At 35.6% G+C, this 21134-nt stretch overlaps 1 protein-coding gene across 11 annotated transcripts in view; it reads right to left on the bottom strand.

The window, feature by feature from the left end:
- The window catches only part of NPAS3 (neuronal PAS domain protein 3), a 592726-nt gene that overhangs the window by 94394 nt on the left and 477198 nt on the right, over nucleotides 1-21134 (bottom strand). For all 11 annotated transcript variants that reach the window (XM_032748493.3, XM_072930745.1, XM_041716413.2 and 8 more), the window contains one exon: nucleotides 1738-1912. In XM_032748493.3, coding sequence (XP_032604384.1) covers nucleotides 1738-1912 — 175 coding nt within the window. The remainder of the gene's footprint in view (nucleotides 1-1737; nucleotides 1913-21134) is intronic.

Raw genomic sequence — 21134 nt, 5'->3', positions numbered from 1 at the left:
AAATGGGCTATCTTCCTACCTAGCATTAAGAATCCACCAGAGACAGTGAATTGGAATACAGCCTAGGTTGAGCTCTGGGAATAACTGTAGACAAGCACAAACAAACACTGATTACCAATTCTGGGTTCTCTGCTGCAAATAAGGCTGTTTAATAATCCTAATGACAATGAAAGGCAGATGAAAAAAAAATCCAGATACAGGATTTCAAGCAATCTTCTTGGATTCCTGCTTTCCAAACCATAAATTAACCCCCAGATCAATAAGTTAAGATGCTATTTCATGGCAATACCCTCAACTGCTTTTGTTAGCTTCCCTCACATGTGGTCACAATGGAAAAAGCATTATTTTGAGGAAAAACACTTAACTCAGGTCTCTAGAGAACAAATCTTCCCTTTTCTCCTTTTAGCGAGTTGGGTATGAGCATATCTTGATTGTATATATTGTTTATGTATTTCCTTCTGTGATAGCTTCCAGATGGTATTGTGAACATAATATTTAGAACATTAAATATAGATTAATTTTTCCATGCTTCTACCATTCACATACAGAGAAGCACGTTTATATTTTTCTGCTTGCTCTGTCACTTCTAACTAAAGCTTTAAGCTTTATTTCCTTTTGTCTTTTTAACGTTCAGCAATAAAATACTTTTTTCTTAAGAGCCTGTTTCAAAACAACAGATCAAGTACAGTACACACATCTTTAAATAGTAGAAAAATAATTTCCCAAGTAAGCAAATAAAACTTTGCACTTCAAATCAGGCCTTGATTCATTAAAAATCTTAAACTTCTCATGAGAAAAATTAACATTTAAACCACTGCTGCTTGGCCAAGCACTCCACCACACAAGAATATGAAATATCTCCTCTAAAAAAGTACAAAAAGGACAAAACCACAAATGTGGAACTTCAATTAATTTAAAGCCCCAATCAGCAAAGAATAAATCCTTCGCAGATCTAATTACCAGAGCTCTCGGAAGACCCAGGCCGACCAGCCAATCTTCCTCGTGTTTGAACAGCTTGATGAACTAGGGGACTGATGGATATCAAGTCATTTTGTTTAATTTATAAATGGATTTTCCCCTAATACTTAAATTATCATCAGTACAACACAATGAAAATGGGAACATTCTGAATGCAAAGTCTATAAGAGGCCTGGAAGGAATTCCAATGAGGAATGTCACCTCTGTTCATTCCTCTATACAATTGATCTAATTAAATACTGAGGTTGGAAAGGCAGTTTAAAATGTAGCCATTACTGTTTTCTTTTTAGCCTTAATTTATCTGTTCACATCTTTCAAGTACTTTCTGATGTTAAAAAAAAGAACTAAGAATTCTACAAGTCCCAAATACTTTTCATTCTTCACAAGCTAATATTCATAAAGCCTATTCAAAGATTTTGCTGAATAATAAATAAATGCATTACTTTTAACCACTGTAACAATAAAAGAGATGAGATACTAAATCGGAACCTTTTCAATAATTTGAAAGAGAAACTAAATGAACTAGTACCTTTTGTATGTATTGTTCAACCAAAATTAGATCTTTGCTATTATACTTATTAAAATGTCTCTTTATTTTCAAATCTCTTCCTTATTTAATTACTGCTTGGAACTTGAAGCTGCCCTGAATTGTTAAATACCATTAGACCTATTTATAGTCTTTTCACACCAGCGACTTGAGCTCAATCATTTGGTAAAGGTCCTGCCCGCCAACCTACTCACTGCAATTGCAATTCCCACCTGGCTCAGGGGTCTCGGACTGGGAAGATGAGGATGCTGAGCTGGCTCCATCCTCTGCTGTACCCTGCGAGAGAAGGCCTCGCCCCGGGGGAAGCTTCATGCCCAGCTGCTCTGCCATCTCCACATGGTCTCCTGGGTGGACGTAGTCAAACACACTGCTGCCTGTCAGTTCCACCTGCAGGGGCAAAAAAAGAGCAGGGAGGGGAGGTGTGAAACCTGCAATCATGTAAGATTTTCTGTCTGCAAGTTTTAACGTGCTGCACTTTAAATGCTGGATGCAGCGCTTCTGTTATTAGAAACAAAGATGCTCAGTTAGACAAGACGAACAGCATTCATTTGGGGACTGATTAGATTTTTTTTTTTTTTTTGGTGTATAGTCAGGCAAATAAAATAAAATGGTATGAATACCAGTCTGTATTTGTAAACCCTAAATATAGAAATAGAGAAAGGAACAAATGTATCTATATGACTTAATGAAACATCATGTAATTATACAGGGGAAAATGTGTGTGTCTGTGTACATATTAAATAAAAATTTATGTTTATGGATGCCTGCTCAGCATGCAAATCTCTGTTCAGCCATAGATGTGCAGATATAATTACTGTCTCCACAACATAAACAAATAAACCCACAAAAATTAATGGAAATAAACCATTTTCATAATGAATCACTCTATTGTTATAAATACAGACACGTAAACCTGCAGTAGGTGGACAATGTATTTTTTAAGGCCATGCCACAGGATGTAAAAATATATGCACATAAGTAATTTTTCATCAATAAAGTTCATTAGCTCAATGATCATAGCAGAATGCAAGGTATAAGAAAGGTCAGGGAGGGTGTGGACTGGCAAACTGTTTGTTTTCTTTTGCTGGTGTCAGCTTATTCCATCTCAATCTAAGAACACAGACAATATGCATCTCTTTAAACATCTAATTATTTTGTATTTGCCAGCCTACAGAGACCACAATCTGTGGGGAAATGAAAGTAAAACACAATACATAGAGATCCCTCAATAAAGAATGAGATGAAATTCTTAAGCAGGTGAAATGCAGAGTAATTCTTAAGCAATGAAAACAGAGTATTTCAGATTTCAAATGTTTGATTTTGAAGCTAGAGTGCCTATGGCTTTTGGAGACTCTCTTAAGTCCCAGTGTTACTGGCATAGATGGTCATACTTTTGGAATGTGAGCATTTCTAATACAACAGGTTACATCTGGCCAAAGAGAAGGGGTTGGGATAACACTGACAGGATAAGCAAATACCTCCTTTAAACTGCAGGCAATTTTTATCATTCTGCGAAGGCGCGTAATGCGTAGATTGCAGGTTAAAGACATTTCCTTTTATATAATGTACTTAAAGACTTTTCAAAATTTTACTCCTTTTCCTTCACTGTTGGTAAGGTTTCTGGTTTCTCTTTTCTCTTATAACATCTTGTTTTCACAGCTTTTGGCTGCAAACAGATACCAACAGTGATATCCACAGGCAAGGAACAAGCTGCAAGGCTGCATCTCAATGGAAAATCCCTGCCAATTATGTTAAAACTAATTATAAATATCTTTCCTGTAAAATCATAACCCTGGCTGAAAATAATCCATATCCCAAATAGAACATTGGCTATATTTTAAAATAGACTTTCCCCCAAGGTTAAAATTAATGTCTTGATTGCACATATTCTCAGAAAATAATTAATTAAATTGCAGCAAGTAATTTTAATTTTTTCATTCTAAATTCACACACCTTTACAAAAATCATCAGTGAAAACAAGATAGTTCAGTTTTAGTACTAAATCATACTCCACGCTGTATTGCACTTTCAGGAGCTACATCAATCTGCAGTAACTATTTCATTCATCTGGTATTGTTACAGAGTGTAAATCAGGATTCATAAATGATCAGTTTGTATCCTTTGGGAGGGAGGGATTACATGTAAATAATCCCTTTAATGTACGCATCGCCTCTAAGCATTTCACACAGCAATAAATTGGTAAACTGAATTTGAGCAATTAAGAAATTAAATGAAACTAATAGAATGTGAATTTTAATATTTCTTGGTGGTTATTTGGGGATTAGTGAATATAAAAACAGCCACTATCCTTCTGTATGAAGGTAAACTGCAGCACTTTGATAAACTCTGTCAGCTTTTCACTACTGTATTTCAGTAACAACTCCTCTTTTGAAATTCTTCAATATCCCTTTCATTCCACAGTTGTATTGTTAACTGATTAAACTATGAAATCTAAGTACTCATTTCAATAGAAGTAATCACAGATCCCATAGTGAAGGGAAACAAGACAAACTACCCCAGAACATGCTACTTACAAAATGATTAACACAAAATGTTTGAGGCAGGAAAGGCATCATGACAACCAGAGTTTTGCTTCACTCCACATCCACCTGCTCCCACCTCCCCAGAAAACAACTATGGTTCAAGGGCAGCCTGAACAGAAGTGGACCCAGAAAGAGCCACAGGAAGAAACTGCTCTAATAGAAGAAACACAGAAAATTATGGGATTTACAGGTCAGAACATTTATCAGACAGAGACCTTGGCTATCTTTCCTTGTCTTCAGGAAGCAAGAGACTCTGATCTGAGAAGCTAATGGTGAAGGAATGAAAGGGAAATTCCAGTACACTCTCTGTTACATAAGAAGCAATGGCAAGGTTTATGACCACTGCTACCGAGCCCATGCAAACAGAATTCTAGATGTTCAATTTGGAACTTTACATGCATTCTATAAGAATAAACAAAAACAAAATAAAAAAAAAAAAAAAAAAAGAAAAAAGGGAGGATTTCTTTTTCTGAATAACATTATCATTATTCATTAATTCATTGTTACTACAAGATACTGCAAATAAATCCATATGTTGTCAGGTTATGGCCAGGTTAACTTCAGCAGTGCTGTGAACATGAAAGATCAAAAATAAAGCAATTATATTTTCCTCTATGCATAAGGTTATAAGAAGAGCTATGATCGAATTTATTCTTTGTTCCAACCTTTAGCAGAAATCAAGAACATTATACTATGACCTAGTTATACTGTGGACTAGTGTGGCAATAACAGAAATCCCTAAGAAAATAATTTCAACCTCAGATGACAAAAATCAAGAGAAACCATGAACTATCTATTATCCAGAAACAGCAGTTTAATAGTGTACTTAATTTCAGCCTGTAGCCTAAAAGATACAGACTTTCAGAAGATTCTATATAATTGTACAGTTCAGGTCTTAGCCAAGTTACTCGTCTTCAGATTTACAGCTCTGAATGCAACAAAATCTTTGCCACATGGTGCACTTAGGATTTTCACCTTTCAAATTAATTTATTTTCCTCACTGGAAACTAATTCAGTAGCACCCACTGAGTTTTAGGCTTCCATTTGCTGCTGGGGGAGCAGACTTTTCACGGTCTTGCAGCCCAACACAACACTAAGTACATGGCTGATGTTAAACCTGTGCTGAACTTTCCACAAGGTAAATGGGATGCAAATGAATGTTTGGTTGTTTTGTTTAATATGGATGATCTCATGCACCTTTGAACTGTTCTGCTGCCAGCTGCCACTTACCACTAACAGAGAAGTAAATTTTATAGGATTTGCACTGGATCATTTTAAACTAATCTCCATAAAAATAAAATAGTGCATTTGGAGTATAAAAAGTGTCTGATAATGCAATCTCTGCAAGTTGCTTTGATGGGTGTAAGAAAGTGGGAGAAAAGGCCAAGGTACTCTAGCTGGCAGTGTAGCCACACAGCTTACGCTTTTCTTCCATAATTATTTATAAAAACGCAGCAAAATGAACAGTGCTGAGTAGCTTGTGCTCCTATCATAATGTACAACCTCTCAGTACCTCATGTACAATAATACCTCCATGAAAATCAAGCTGTATTGCTTCTGCTTCTTTGTACAACACTTTGCATGACTAAGAGCAGCAAGTGACAAGGTTCTCCAGTTAACTGAGATTGATTACTATTGCTTTAGCACATCCATAATCATGATGCATGCAGCATGGAGACACGGAATTATTTTCATACACTGCCCTGTTTGTGAGAAAAAGCCTTCTTTTCTAACTGAACTGAATATGTATAGGATGCATGCAATATGCTCCAGAGGAATGGGTACCGTGCTAGCTGCCAAAAGGTCTCTAGCTATACTCATGCCATGCACGCCTCTGATCAAGATTAGTCATGCATGCTGCTACAGTGGTCACCACTATAAAAACCATAAATTTACCAGTGGTTACCACTCTGCAGTGTCTGAGATACTACTGTTTTACTATAAACAATAGTGAGAATCTGAAAGAAGCATAAGAAATGAGTGTGGTACGTGGTGGAAAGTATGGCAATTGTAGGTCTGGATTTTATTTCAGTAACATTGGTTTTACAGCTGGTTGACTATACTGACTTCAAAAGAATTGCTGCAGATTGTTACTAATGAAGTGACTATAGAGTGTGAACCTCTCTATCTGCTCACAGCAACAGGAAACTGAAGATTCTTGAGCAGAAAAATGGGTTAACACATCTTTTTTCTTTTCTTTTTCAGCATATATTTTTTAAAGCCATTTCCAAAAATCTCAGAGGACATAACATTTTAAAGAAGTCACTGTTATGCCATAACATTCTGGAAGTTATAAAAATATTTAAGACATTGGCACTTCACATTTGGTAACTTCACTGTTTAGTGAATAGCAGAACTATTCTGAAGTTCAGGTAACTTTTCAAAATCAGAATCATTACATCTTTTGGGAGGATGTGATTTCTGGGAAACAAGGAAGAATTTGCCTTTTTCAACAGACGCATCAATAGCCTTTGCTATTCTTCCATTACTGAGCAATGCAGTCTAACTGTGGTTAGACAACAAGAAAAGTTAGTGCTACAGTAAATCTTATTTGATCAAGTGGATTAAACAGTAGTTTGAGATTGTGGAACTAGACAGTGCACTGCAAACTCTTTAATGAATAAGGAGTGATTAATTAAATATTTTTAAGGTGAAATATGGTTACAAATAGCTCAGTAATAGAAAAAGCAGTAATATATCTCTGCCAGAATGAGTTTTCTATAGTAGGATTAACACACCAAATTGCTGATAGTTAAATAAGCATTTAAATTATTAATTTTATCATTAGTTCATGTTTCTCTAGATACTAAACTCCATGTAACCCAACATGAAAGATTAGAGATGAAATATTAAACACAATATGAAAATCACCACACTCTACTACAATTTTTAAAATAATACATCAAGAAAAAATTGAAATACAATGTAATGTGGTATCAACATTAGAATTGGTCTTCCTCTGGACTAATGGGTATGATACCTCCCTCTTCATAACTTTTACAGATCACAGAACTTCTGAATATTGAATTGCTTGGACAGAAATGCTCTGTTCTTTCCCAATCCATCTTACTTTCAGTTTTAATTCACATATCTCACAGACAGAAACTGAAAAACCTTCTGGATAAACTTATGTGCATGCTAGTAGAAAGTGGAGAAAGAACACTAAATCAAATAGAATAAAAAAGACTTTCAATTACTGTAAACACATGTATATACACACAGCTGTATGTAACTAATTTAGCTTAGGTTACAAAAGAAATTCCAAAAAATAACAGCAATTTTCATCAAACTGTTGGTATCAGTGGAGACACTTTGAATTTAATTCAGTGTGGGAATATAGAATGAGATTCAAATTACCCTTTCAGGAAACCAAAAAAGTCTTTGCAGTGTCTCTCCAAAGGCCAGGGTCAACTTTTTAAAAGCAGCCTTTGATTCTGGATGCTCAGCCTGAGACAGCTCTTTGGAAAATTTTGCCATGGATATAAATCCTTAATACCTTTATGTTAGGCAGCTATGAGGTAGAGAGTTTTCCTATTGGGACAGGGTGGAGGGCTTGTAGCCTATTGCAGCTGATATCACGTGGCACCTACTTTGTCAGGAGCAAGTATATTCAAGGCTAGCACTAGCACTGGGGATTAACAGGTATCTTTGGACACCTGCTTTTGCTCAGCTCAGGTCCCATTTTCTCTCATACCTCTGGTTTTATTTTCTCTTCATCTTGTACAGAGATTGCCCATGGCAGTTCTTTGTAACACTATATAACCTAAGAATGAAGGAATTAAAGATCTTTGTACAAGCCTCTATGACCCTGTGCCAGTCTGGGAAGGGACCCCTTCCCTTCCAAGAAACTTCAGTCTGAATCCTGACCAAGACCACAGTGGAGTGGGAGGGAGTCTCTAAATTAAGTCATCCCTGTAACTGCTGCATTCAAGACTGTATCAGAAAGGATTTGACCAGGTACATAGCAGGAAATTGGAGTACTGCCAAAAAGATCAAATTTCACTACTTTCTCAAACTTTTTCTAAAATATATTTGCATTTTACAAAATTGAGTAACAGAAGAAAAGATTCTCCTGTTTCTTTGGAAAAGAGGAGAGATTTCCCATTCACTTTTCTATAAAGACTGTGGAAAATATCCCCAGAACCTCTCTTTTGTTTAAATGATTACTCTTGTTGCATTTCAAGCCTGTCCATCTCTTTCTCAAGGAAGTCCTAGGTAGGTCTCCTCTACTTTAATCTCAAATTCTCTCCCTTTCCTTTAGTCTCTTTTTGTGTCCCTCTGGAAAATTCCATCTGTTTTTATTGCTAATCAGAACTGGAGGTCATCTCAAGTTTCAAAGATACAAAAGCCTTACATTACTACATTCAGATTTAAGAGCTGAAAGGTGAGAGCAAAACATTGCTGCCAAGATATTTAGCTGCAGTTTTATAAACTGTGAGGCAAACAGGAAAATAGGAGCACATAGAAAAGCAAAGCATGAAGTTGCAGAGACAGGCAAGAGTTGTATATGATGCAGACAGATACTGTCTTCAAATGATTGCCTTCCTCTTAAAAGTGATTAGTCATATTGATCACTTAGAGTAATACTTTCCACAGCCAGATTATTTCAGGATTCACAAATGCGGTGGTGGAGGGGAACATGCTGATGGTTTGGTGTCTACAGGCGCTTTTGTGCTATTCCTTCTACGTTAAATTAGCCACTCGCCACAGATCTAGACCCTAAATGTATTGCAGAAATATGTTGGGTTGTGTGTTTTAAACATTTCAATTGGTTTACGTTTGTCCTGGGTCCGAAATATTCCATTCTATGAGAACTAATGGAATGGAGATGGATGATTCAGCATATTGGAGTGTCCTCTGTATCCTCCCACACTAAGGATAAGCCTCACAACTTGCATGCCACTCCTTCCAATCACAACATTAACATTACATCATGAGAATTAACTTTGAAATGTAATGACCCTCGATTTGGCACTTTCCTTTGGCAAGGCATACTGATATAGCAGATTTCAAACTTGATGTCAGACTTACTACAGTATTAGCCCATTGTTAGCAGTCAGTGAGCCTTTTGCAAACATCCTGGAGTATTCTTTCCACACCATGTCTCTTGTCCTCAGTTACAGTCACAATATTTGATACTGGAGATCACCTATTAGCTTCTGCTGTGGAATAAATTTCCTTCTTCCTGCACAAAAAATCCATTATTCTTGAAGAAGGCAGAAATCTAGCTTAGTGCTCCATTTATTTTTCCAGCAGCAAAATGAATGATCTTCTTTCAATTACATTTACAGTAAAAATATAGCATTTACAGTATTTGAGTACAGTGACTTTGGCTGTTTTATTTATGAATATTGATTTCTGCATAAGGGTACCATTTCTGCTTTACTCTTATTTTTTTGGTGAATGAGCACACTGATATTGGCTCTTAGGTGAGTCACAGCAGGTACTGCATAAAATACTGCTGAGACTGTAAGAAAGCTCTCGTCATACTATTTAGCAACACAATGCCAACAAGGATGAGAATAGAATATTTTCTCTGAGTGTTAGTTCTTACATATACTGATATCTACAAAATCTTTATTATCGGAAATCAGCAGCTTTCAATCAGACTTTTTAGCAGTAAGTTTTTGAGTTCTTAACTACTGTATGCAGTGAACAAGTGGATTTTTTGCATTTCTTCAAATACTAAAACAACAAAAATAGCTACAGAGTACATCAGGTACCCCAACAGTATACCTGAAAAAGTCACTCCCAGGGTAGATCTAATGTTTTGTTCCAGTGGTTTCCAGCTGCCAGTGAGATGCTAATAGGTACTTTATGGATTGTCCTCTCTCTATTGTTCATATCTGTCCACTAGAGACAGAGTGGAAATCACTGATCACACAGCAGCCACAGCCACACGTTTCCCTCAAAAAAACAAACTAAACCAAAAACCCAAACAAAAAGCCACCACAAAATAAACAAATAACCCCACCCATAAAACTCTAGGGATTTTCATTTGATACATTTTACACATTCTAAGAAAAATATTGCACTTACTAGTTTTCCAAATTGAATAGGATGAAGGTTAAATATGGAGCTAAATAAAGTTACTTTTGTTTGGTGAAAAAATGCTCAAGGGGTAAAGTAGCCAAAAATCACAAACTTAAAATACATAAATCTAGTAGAGATACAGATAGTCCAAGGTATACAGATGGCTTTGACTTTAATGGAAAAATACACAGAGATCCTTTCATATTCAAAGCAGTCTATAGGCTAACTCGACTAATTGCATTCAAACACGACATCTATTAGGCATTTATAAATAACTGAAACATCACAGAGGATAGTGGGTCTTCATAATGGGATAGATTTTGCAGGGCATTATTTTATTATTTTATTTTATTCATTTTATTTTCATGTAATGGTGTATCAAAATGCCCTGGGAAGAAAATATCTAGATAGAAATTAAATACATGTGCCTCAGTTTTGTCTTTTCTAGCATTCTGGTTTGAACTGTCTCACTGGTTTACAATGTATTTATGTATGCAAGAATAAAAAAAGAGTAAGAATTATCCAAGAGTATGTATATCCACTTCTGTTGAAGTGTTTGATTTCTGATGCCAATTTAAGATTTAGCCTCATCATCAATGTAAATAAAGAAAGAAAAAAAACTTGATATTCCAAACTTTTGGAATAAGTTTTATCAAGTACTTTACAGATTGTGATAGCTTGGTTTGGTTGGATAAGAAAACAGTGCATCCATCTTCTGTTCCATCAATTAAAGAATGGAGACCTGCAAATATGATGCAGTTGATTGCTTCCTATTAAACGCTCAACTTTTAGAGATTCACACAATGACCTGGGAGCATGTATATTCTCCCAACTCTGACATTTCTACTTGGCAGACATGTTATTTTCTCAGCATAGTGTCAGCAAATAGGATGTGCGTCTTCAAATTTAATCCATTATCCCTCTACTATGTGTGCAGTTTCTCACAGACCATTTAGAGAACTGACTTGACCCAGTGAGAAAAAAGCAAGGAAAGCCAAAACAAAGCATTAGTAAATATCTGCAGAAAGTCTAAGGGTGCTAGAAATGGCCCAGTCCACACAGAGTTGACGTGAGGCACACTCCTGATAGCTACATTGCTTCACTTTATCTGGTTCCATATCTTGCTTTCTAATTTCTATCAGCAAATATATGGTGACAACTAGTAACTTACCACACCCTTTCACTTAGCTTGAAAAATCTACATCAAATCAAAATTACTACTAAAAAAAAGATGAAAACTTCTCAAATGTAAAATTAGATTAAGAGTCAATCAAAATCCAACTGTGAATTTATCATTTCAATGAATTTCAATGAATGGTTTAAAATCTGTTCAAAATCTATTTGAAAATGAATATGTAATAATACAGGCATATCTCTTTTTCAAAGCTAGTATTGTCAGATATATTCTGTGCATTATAATTCATGAACAGGGTAGATGACTATTTGAGAAGTATTAAAATGAGCTGACTTTCAATACAAGTGTCTGGACAATAAGTTTTTGTATTCTTGGCCATTCAGAAATGTAGACAATTTTGCTAGAAAAATAATGTGTATTGTAATATTCATTGTACAGTAGTAGTATAGTAAGTGGCAATTCTGGACATTACAAGAGACACAAGGATTATTTTCTGTGATTGCACAGAGAATACTTGGATTTCTTGTGAAGCTTTTGCATTGGAAATGAGATTCATCAGTCTGAACAGGGCAGGGTTAGAGCCCTTAGCAACATGCTTATTTTGTAGAAGGTCACTCAATAATAACTTCCTCTGCCCTCCAAGCTTATTAAGACTGACTGGCATATATTAATGAAAACACCTGATTCTCCAACCATAAAACCCAGACAAAGACTTTATTTTAATATTAAGGAAGGAACCCTTAATTAGCAGGGTTTCAAAAATGTCAGCTTCTTCTATTAGCTGTTCTGGTCCATCAAAGCCATAATCCCTACTGTCAAATTTCATCACATGATAGACAGTTTGCTGGCTATCTTTCTTTTTTTCTTTTAACTGATCATACTGACTGCAGCTTTTTATTTTGTCATCACATTTAACAAGTTTGTATGCATTTCATTGTTACATTGCTGATTTTACTCCTTTCAAAGTCTGTCTGTGTCAGCTAAAAGAAGAAAAAATCTGGGGAAACATAAAATATTACATATTGATACACAGACATATAATTAAAGACTTTTGGGGAGAGTTCTTATTCATAATATTGATTCTTTTCTAGGGCATGCAAATGTGCTTCTGTGAAAACACGAATAAAAACCACCATTCACAGATGAATTTCCATTTCAGGCATGTTAAGAGAAAAAAAGAACAAATGCTTGAAATATTGCGAAGACCTTTAGAGATGCATGTTCTTTAGAATTAACTCACAACACAGCTTCATGCTGCATAAAATTTGTTCAAGTAGATATTGCTTGCACTGCCCTCCAAATGAGAGACTGCGTCAAATTTTTCTGAAATAAACATAGCAATTTAGAAGGATTTCTATTCTAGCTTCATTCAGCATTTACGTGTTTTTTAAACATTCATATTCACAGGAATCTATTTCTTTGACTTAAAAGAAAGCAATAGATCACTGTGCTGTCACAGACTTCTAAACATCCCATCTAAACTCTCTCAAACATGGTCTGTGGATTTGATAAAGCTGTATTTTCGAAGCTGGCACACACCTATGTAGGTTTTCTCTTTCTTAACAAGAAAAGGAAAATTTATATAGAATTTGTAGGACATCATTGTATTTAGATGAAGTAGACTACTATGGTTTTTTCATGCCTTTCTCCAAATATTTCCTCTTAAATTTTTTGATTTATTTATTAATAATTTATGCAATGCAGCACATACCATAAATGATACAATAAAAAGGAGTCTTAGTATGAAAGTTATAACTGAATCCAGGTAAGAAAAACAAATTCCCAGTATTTAAGAAAAAGAAAGAACTCTTTCTGAGTGGAAGAATATGAGTAACATTTGTATTTTGGTGTAGGAGAGAAACAGTCTGAAAGAAAGAGCAAGGTATGCTAGAGTTAACAAATGAGATGTACAAGAACATCTTTCTTTACACAAGAAAGCCAAAATCTGTAAAGGAAATTGAGGCAATCTGAGAATCTATGAAGAAGAGTTGTCAGGAAAATAAAAATGTTGGGATACTTACAGGCTTTTAAGAAAAAATCGTCACAGTTTACTCAGACTGAAGCAAAAAGTAAAACTGAGATTGGAGGAAGAAGGGAAGATTACAGACATGCAGGTAACCAAATGATTAAGAAAAGGATAGAGACGAATAGACACATTTTGGATGGTTTTGTATACAGGGTGTTATGGAAGGCATGGAGAGGTAAACATGATAGTCAGTCTGGATAATGGGATGACAGTCAATTTTAAATTGAGAGAGAGAAAGAAGAATGGATGAAATATGTTTATAGATGTACTTTTGCGGTACTTGGCACTACTGAAGAGCAGAAAGGAGGGAGGAGGTTCTGTGGCCTGAAAGATGCATACAGACTGCAAAGAGCATGGGTTCTGAAGAAAAAAGACACCTTTAGAGCTCAGTGGTATTTTTTGTATCTTAAATGCTACAACACCTAATACATGTTAAGAAACAGTAGGCCAAAAATATACTTCTGCTTCGACTGAGATATGGCCAAGAAATGAAGGAGGTGTTTGAAATACAACTGCAAGGGTCAGTAAGAGTGATACTCACAGAAGCAAGACAAAAAAAGATTAAAGACTCAGAATTATAGAGGCCGATGAAAATTTTTGGCAGAAATGAGAGGTAAATGTTGAAAATAGGGCTGAAGTCAGAGAAACATCAGCAGAACAGAGGAAAACTAAGAGCTAATAGAGGAGACAGAGAGGGAGAAATCAGAGATATGACCACTGAGAAGTGCAAAAACCAAGGAAGGAAGTGGTGCTTCTGAGGGAGAATGACAAATACAATGCGGAGAAAAAGTCCAATAAAGGCAGAAAATATATTCTTTGCTAAAATGCAGTCTGTAAACTGACTCACTAGCTATACCTTGGCCATGTAATTCAGCTATTTAGTGAAAATATATCTTTCCTACAACAGGAAAAGAATTCCAGTTCTTCACACTGTGGAATTATTTCCTTGGCTAGTAACTGCATAAAGCTATACGTGTTTATTGGAGATCCTCGTACCACTGTCTTTTTGAATGTTCTTCTTATACTTTACTGCTTCCTGAGTGTCTACATCCTTGGAAGTGACCAAGGGTGTTTTTTAGATGAACTTGCACCTAGACACTGCATTCATTTTAATGGGTTTAAGTGACTGTGAACATTTACTCATATGATTTCTCTTTTATTTAATTAATTTAGTAATGCAACTCACTATTTAGAATGGAAGAGTTCCTTGACTTTTGAATGATACAGCTATGGAGTAGAACCACAGTGAATGGCAGCAAGATAATGCTCTCTCCAGCATCACTCACGATACCTACTAACTAAAAACCAGTTTAACAGGAAAGCTATATTAGTTTTAGACTCTGAGAGGTCTATTAGTTTTAGACTCTGTGAGGTATATGACAACTAACCTTAGTTTTGAAAATTTTTTCCTATAAATACATCCAATTAAAGTTGTTTGTCAAAACATCTTTGACTGAGTCACTGCTGGGATTCCGCTGTAGAGTAAAAGACAAAAAATATTGTCCCTACTTTCGATCATTTTTAACAAGTAAGCATATATTTTAGACATTTCCCATTCTCTGAATAATTTTTTTTCTATTTTTTCTATATTAAATTGTTCCCTTGTTTTAATTTTTGTTTATCTCCCACAGCTAATGCTTGCAGCATCTGTCTTACACAACGAATCACAGTGAGGGTCTTTTTGTTACTTCTCTGAACAGTCCTATTCTGGCAGCACACAGGCTCTGTTATGGTCCAGAGTCTGTCTTGTACTGCTCTCATTCTGAATATGCAGTTCATTCCATGGGTATCACATAGAACAAAGAGAGGAAGAAGAAAAAAAGAACAAGAGAGGCTTTTGTGATTGTCAAGATTCAGATGTTATGTTTCTGGCTAAAGCTATGATCTGGAAATGTCCAAGATCTGGTATATCTTGATAGCCATCATCATGCAGTCCTATAAAAATTGCATAGAAGGGAAAGGCTCCAGATACCTAACACTAATAATTAAGAAATTCTCCAACACTAATAATTAAGAAATTCTCCAACTTCTCTTTATAGTTGCTTGGCAAAGAAATATTGTCAGGCCTTGATTATGCTTTATGTTCATGATATCCTCAACATCCTTTCTCATGATGCCTGCATTTGGGCTACTTTTGCACATTCAGTTAACAATTTCAGAGAACTATCCATAGTGACTCCAAGACCTCTTTCCTGAGGTGTAACTAATGCTCTAGTTGAACATAGTTAATAGTAGTCTCAGCTATCCATGGAACAGAATTAAATTAAAAATGGTTTGTCATATTATTATGTATGACAGCATCTTAAACCTCAGATGTTCTGTAGCCATGCTTGTAATACCTGCTTGGGAAACTGTGTGGTGCTGGATTCCAGACAGTGTACCACAATCTTCTATGCTTGACTGGCACTTCCTAAGCCTCTATTCAACATTATGATAGCATTTTATTGTAAGTTGCTTTACATCATACATATGTGTGTTTTTTATCAGATGCAGTCAGAATGGTGTATTTATGGACTGATGGTCCCTGAATACAGCAATGGATAATGAGGCTTATGTGAGGAACAGAAGGGAGAAAAAGGTAAAAGAGCAGAAGGATTGCATAAGGATGCAGGCAAATGAATATAATTGATTTTTTCAGTTGCTACAATTTTAGGTGAGAAATTCTGGGGTGCCTTCTTTAGAGCAATGCCACTCTTGTGGATCAGAACGGTCAGTTTTTCCCCGACAGGCAAGAATTTCAAAACTCTTCAGTTGGAAAAGAGTGTTATAATCACTGACTGGAAATTCTGCCTGCCGGCAATGTAAGCTATTATTCCTGTATATAGTGTGCACAATTAATACTAGTGTATTTGGACCAAGTTGTGCTGCAAATAAAGCTGTGGCCTTTCCTTGCCAAAAAGAGTGTAATTTCAGGCCATCAGGATTTGCATGTTGGGAAAGGATGGAAAATGAATACGCCAAAGATAAAAGGAAAAACATACCACTTTAAAGAAATGGTAAATCATCGAAAGCAAGAGAAAGGGAATTATGTTCAATGGTGGCTCAGTACGACATTTTGTTTCTTGCTTTTTCTCTTACTGTAGGAAAGAATTGAAGGAAGCTAAATGAAATCTCAATGTAAATATCTAATTAGGCTTCTGCAGTCCAAAAACTGCCATAAACTACATTTTCTTCTGTCTAGAGTCTATACTCAAAATGTAATAAAATTCTTACATTTCATCCTTTACAGGAGTTTAGATGTACAGATTGCATTGACTGGAGTGCATGGTATATAGCCCAAAGATTAAATACATTGCTAAGGAGACACAAATTTCCTATTTCCTTTTTCAAAGCTGGTTTACATTTTTATACTTCTCTGCAAAATGCTTTCACTAAATTATCCAGTAAGTATTTTTACACACTGAACTGACTTTTCAAAAGAAAGTAGAAGCTTGGTGTCAGAAGCTGCACAACACCTGTGCCTGCCTATGTACGACTTAATTCTCTTTCCTACATGTGAGATTCTCAATGGATTTTTTAAAGCATTTTGAAGCATACAGACACAAATACTCAGAGTCTGCTTTGGAGATGAGTTTGAGTATGAAAGTATTATCTGCATTGTTGTCAGTTAAATTGGCATAAGTACTGCAGGCACCGCTGGCAGAGTTCCAGGATCCAGAGAGTTTGGATTGACTCACAGTACCAGGAATAAGGGTCAAATGGACTCTCACCTTTGCAGCACTGATAGAAGCCCTATATAAATCACCTGATATATAAATATTTATTTATCAACATTTAGCTAGTCAACAGCATGTGGTCTGGACATATTTCATAAAGGAGATGTTTATATTTTCTGAACTCAAGGTAAAAGTCAGTACTACCTGATGCTCGCTAGTTAAGAGGATTTTTTTGACTACCAATATATCATAATTGCCAGGGTTTTCACAAAGCAAACAGATTAACTCCTTACTATATAGAGACTGGTCTTACATTCTTCTACTAAAGAAAAAAATGAATTTCTGAAATGAGCTGCACAACAGCTCACCATACTGACATATTGTGATCTGTCCCGAATCCAAGAGTATATTCTTAGCGTATTATCCGTGTCAGCTTCACAAAACTATTACAGTTTCACTTTTTCTTTGTGTCTGTAGTGGTTCCCCATCATCCTGATAAGTGGGCAGTCATTTCTCCCTGCATAGATAGAGCTATGAAGGAGAATTAGATTTCAGCACTTATGTAACAGAGATTAATTGATTGATTAGATTATTAATTAACGCTTCCATTAAATTCTCTTTTTAAAAAGCACAGGATTGCAGATCCCCAGGGTTTTTTCTAACCCTTGAAATCATAAACAAGAGAATGCATAACTAAACATTGTACCTTATCTTGAGAAGCATAATTAAGCCAGTGGATGCATTGCTATGAAGGAAACTATTTTTTCTTCCAAAATATGCTTTCATTTTCCTACAAACCTTAGGAAAAAGAAAGCAGTTTCTGGGTTTCCCCTACTGCAACAGAGGAACAGACACCAAAAGTAATGTTTTAAACACAGATGTAGACACATGTATGCCTGATTCTGTCCACTCTGGTTTTTATATGCTATACATTTTTAAGAAAAGATGAAGTGAAAGCATAACTTATGTCGTTTTAGATTTGAACTGATGGTCTACCTAGAAGTTCTAGCCATATAATATTTGAGAGATTGCAGAAAAATAAAAACAGCAAGTGGCCTTTTAGGTAACCCATAATTAAAAGCAATTTTGAGCTGTCTTTTCAAGGAAGCTACCCAGGGGAAGTATTTGCTACCTGTTTGACCTTCACAATTGTGAGTCCTTGGCAGTGTCAGCGACCCTCTGAACTGAATTCAAAACTAATCTCTAACAGAAAAAGAGAAACAGAATTCATGCAAATCATATTAATTCCAACATTTCCCCAGTGAGCTGGGTATAAACTACAGCCTAATTAAATATTTTTTAACGATGTGAGTAATTTTTGCCAAGGGGCGGATTCAGGCGAAAATTTAATATGAGATCACAAAAGCTGTTCCCAGCGTTGATTCTGTAAATTAATGACTATCTGCCTTATGATAAAAACATGCTGCCAAGAATGAAAATGAAGTCAGCAAAGCTTGCTCTATTTGTCTAACAACCAAATATACAGAATGCAAAACTTTAAAGTATATGGAAAATTTCCATTGTCTGTATGATATATTCCTGATAAAGATGCATGATACTGGCAGCATCAAGCTGCTTTATGTTATACAAGATTATAAATTCTTATTAGTTATCACTAATATAGCATTAGCTATTGTTAGCTATGAACTTTAGTGAGGCGGTGCCAAGCACCAACATCAAGAACCTGAGAAGTATTCATTTATATGTGGGTAGGATAATGTGCGTTTGACCATTGCATGAACTGGGTGTCTCTACAACACTGAACATGACACAATTTCTCAGAGCTGCTTGCAAAAATTCAAGCATCTTACCTAACACTTAAAAAGACCTTATCATTGTAGTATCTGGGCACCAATCTTAAGTGCTTGTCAGAAAGAAAATTTTGTTAAACCAATGTTATTAGTGTTTTCAAATAATAAATGCACAAAAAAATAAAACTATGATCAAGAGAAACTGTATAAAGGAACAGAAATTACTCATGCATCAATCTGTCAAGATTTTTATCATGACTTGGAAATTAAACAATAAGCCTTATGTGACTAAAAGACTGCTTTATGAAGTATAGCATTAGATCAGCTATTGAAGATATTCTAATGCAAAGTCCTCTGCTTACTCAATAAAAGACTCCATGCTCTTTGTTCTTCTCATGCTAACCTAACTTGTAACAAGACAGCCAGTTAACACCAAGGAATTACAAAGCATTGCCAATGACAAGTGAGCAGGACTTTGGTAGCACCTTGGTCAAGAGGCCAGCCCATTGTAATGGCATTGCAGCTTTATTTATTTAAATTTCTGCCAGTGTTGGCCACTGAGACTGAATTTACAGCTTTTCAATTAAAAGGTCATTCTGTGCTAACCAGCACGCCATTGCCTCATTATAATCATAAAATTAGTTTGAAAAGACTAGCATGAATAATATGAAGGACACAATCTGAAAGGTGAAGAGGTGTGATTTTTTTTTCTTCATGAGAAATGGAAATAAAGCTTGCTGTTTAGAAACAAATATTTTGCTTATAGTGCATGAAATAAACACTTTACCATTTCTTTCTACTTCAGAACAAATAAATCAGTCATTTTCTGTAAATTAAGCTTGACAGATGAAAGGATGGTTTACGACTGCCGAACGGTGTAAGTTAGGGGCATGGCTTCATATGAGATGAAATGTCTATGTGAGATTTCAAGTTTCAAAGCATTGCAACAGGACTTTTATATTTCTTAACTTGAGCATAGCCTTTGTGTAAGTGTAATAATGTAAAGCTTTTAAATAAAAGCAATAACTCAGAGATACAGTTAATATCAAATATATCTTAGAATATTTATTCATTTACTATTGAAAACTGAGAATGTAATTTAAAATTCAACGTGCCTGTGAACATGCTAGAAATTATGAGGCATTGAGTACAGAAATGTACACTACACAAAGGATGAGGACTTTTGCAAGTCCCCTCAAAACACTGGAGAAACTACTCAATCTATCATATACAAGCCACAGAATGTGTAGTCTTTCAAGCAGCCACAAAGCTCTACAATATGAACAGAGGGAAAAAAACCAAACATAGAAACGCTATACACTTTAGAATAACAAAAATGCTTCAAACTCACTATTAAATTTTTTTTTTACTTAATGAAAACCTGGAAGCTATCCTAGTTTCAGTCTCAAAGCACAGCTCATCATTAAGGGAAAATTACTAATTTTTGCTCAACACTGGTAATAAGCTGTAAGCCACTAGAACAGGAAAAGTAAGCTAGAGAGCACGAAACAATTTTCAGAAAGAGCACTTAGAGATTACAGCCAAACACTTTAATGTCCTTCATTCTCTGTAGTTACCTGATCTGTGTTCAGACCATGACCCACTCTCCAAGAACTCTGTTCTTTTCTAGAGGAACTCATCCTGTTCTCAGCAGCCACTGATGAACACACACAGACATAGCCAGCCAGTGGCAACCCTGACCTGATGCTTTGGATAACCTGCTTGTGTAGCTTAAAGAGACATGCTGTAGCCCAAATTGAGAGGCTGAGGTCCTTTGCTTAATGAAGCCTGACTGAACACATTTTTTAAATTATGCTCTCACTTGTTTTATTTTCCAGAAATGGAGACAGTCTGTAAGGGAATTTCTTGCACATGTGAAATAGTCAGAAACTTGCCCATGGATTTTTCCCACATCACAAAAAAAAAAAAAAAAAAAAAAAAAAAGAAAGGGCATGGAACATGAAATTCAAGTTTCCAAGACCCCCACTAGTGAATCTCCCCCTCTGGAGAAACCAGCTGCAGAAGATAAAGAACAAGAAAATCTAGTCATTTATTTCCCATATTGCACAGGATCTTATGGAGACCTTCCATCTATAATAGCACATGAAACGAGAGTTGATGAGGTAACGTACAGAGGGAAAGGAAGAAATCTCATGTCTACAGTTTTTATTTCATGCAGCTGTAGCTGAGAGATCTTGTGATAAAAGTGTGCCAATATTTACTGCTCTGTGCATCACAAATCCCCAAATATATGATTAAATAGAAGTAAATTTGATAAAAACAATAAAAACATTCGAAAGACTAGTGTAAGTTAGGTGTCTAAAGACCTTTGAGAATTAATCAGCTGATTTTAAAGCCCTGTGTAACTACAGATACACAGCAGATAATTTCAGTTGTGCAGTTCAATTTAAGGGTAGAAAAATACAGATGCATAGTTTCAAAAAAGAAATATAAATCAGGCCTAA

This window comes from Taeniopygia guttata, chromosome 5 (genome assembly GCF_048771995.1).
Source record: "Taeniopygia guttata chromosome 5, bTaeGut7.mat, whole genome shotgun sequence".
Taxonomy (NCBI): domain Eukaryota; kingdom Metazoa; phylum Chordata; class Aves; order Passeriformes; family Estrildidae; genus Taeniopygia; species Taeniopygia guttata.
The sequence above is the reverse complement of the archived record's forward strand: the minus strand, read 5'-3'. Positions and strand labels throughout refer to the sequence as shown.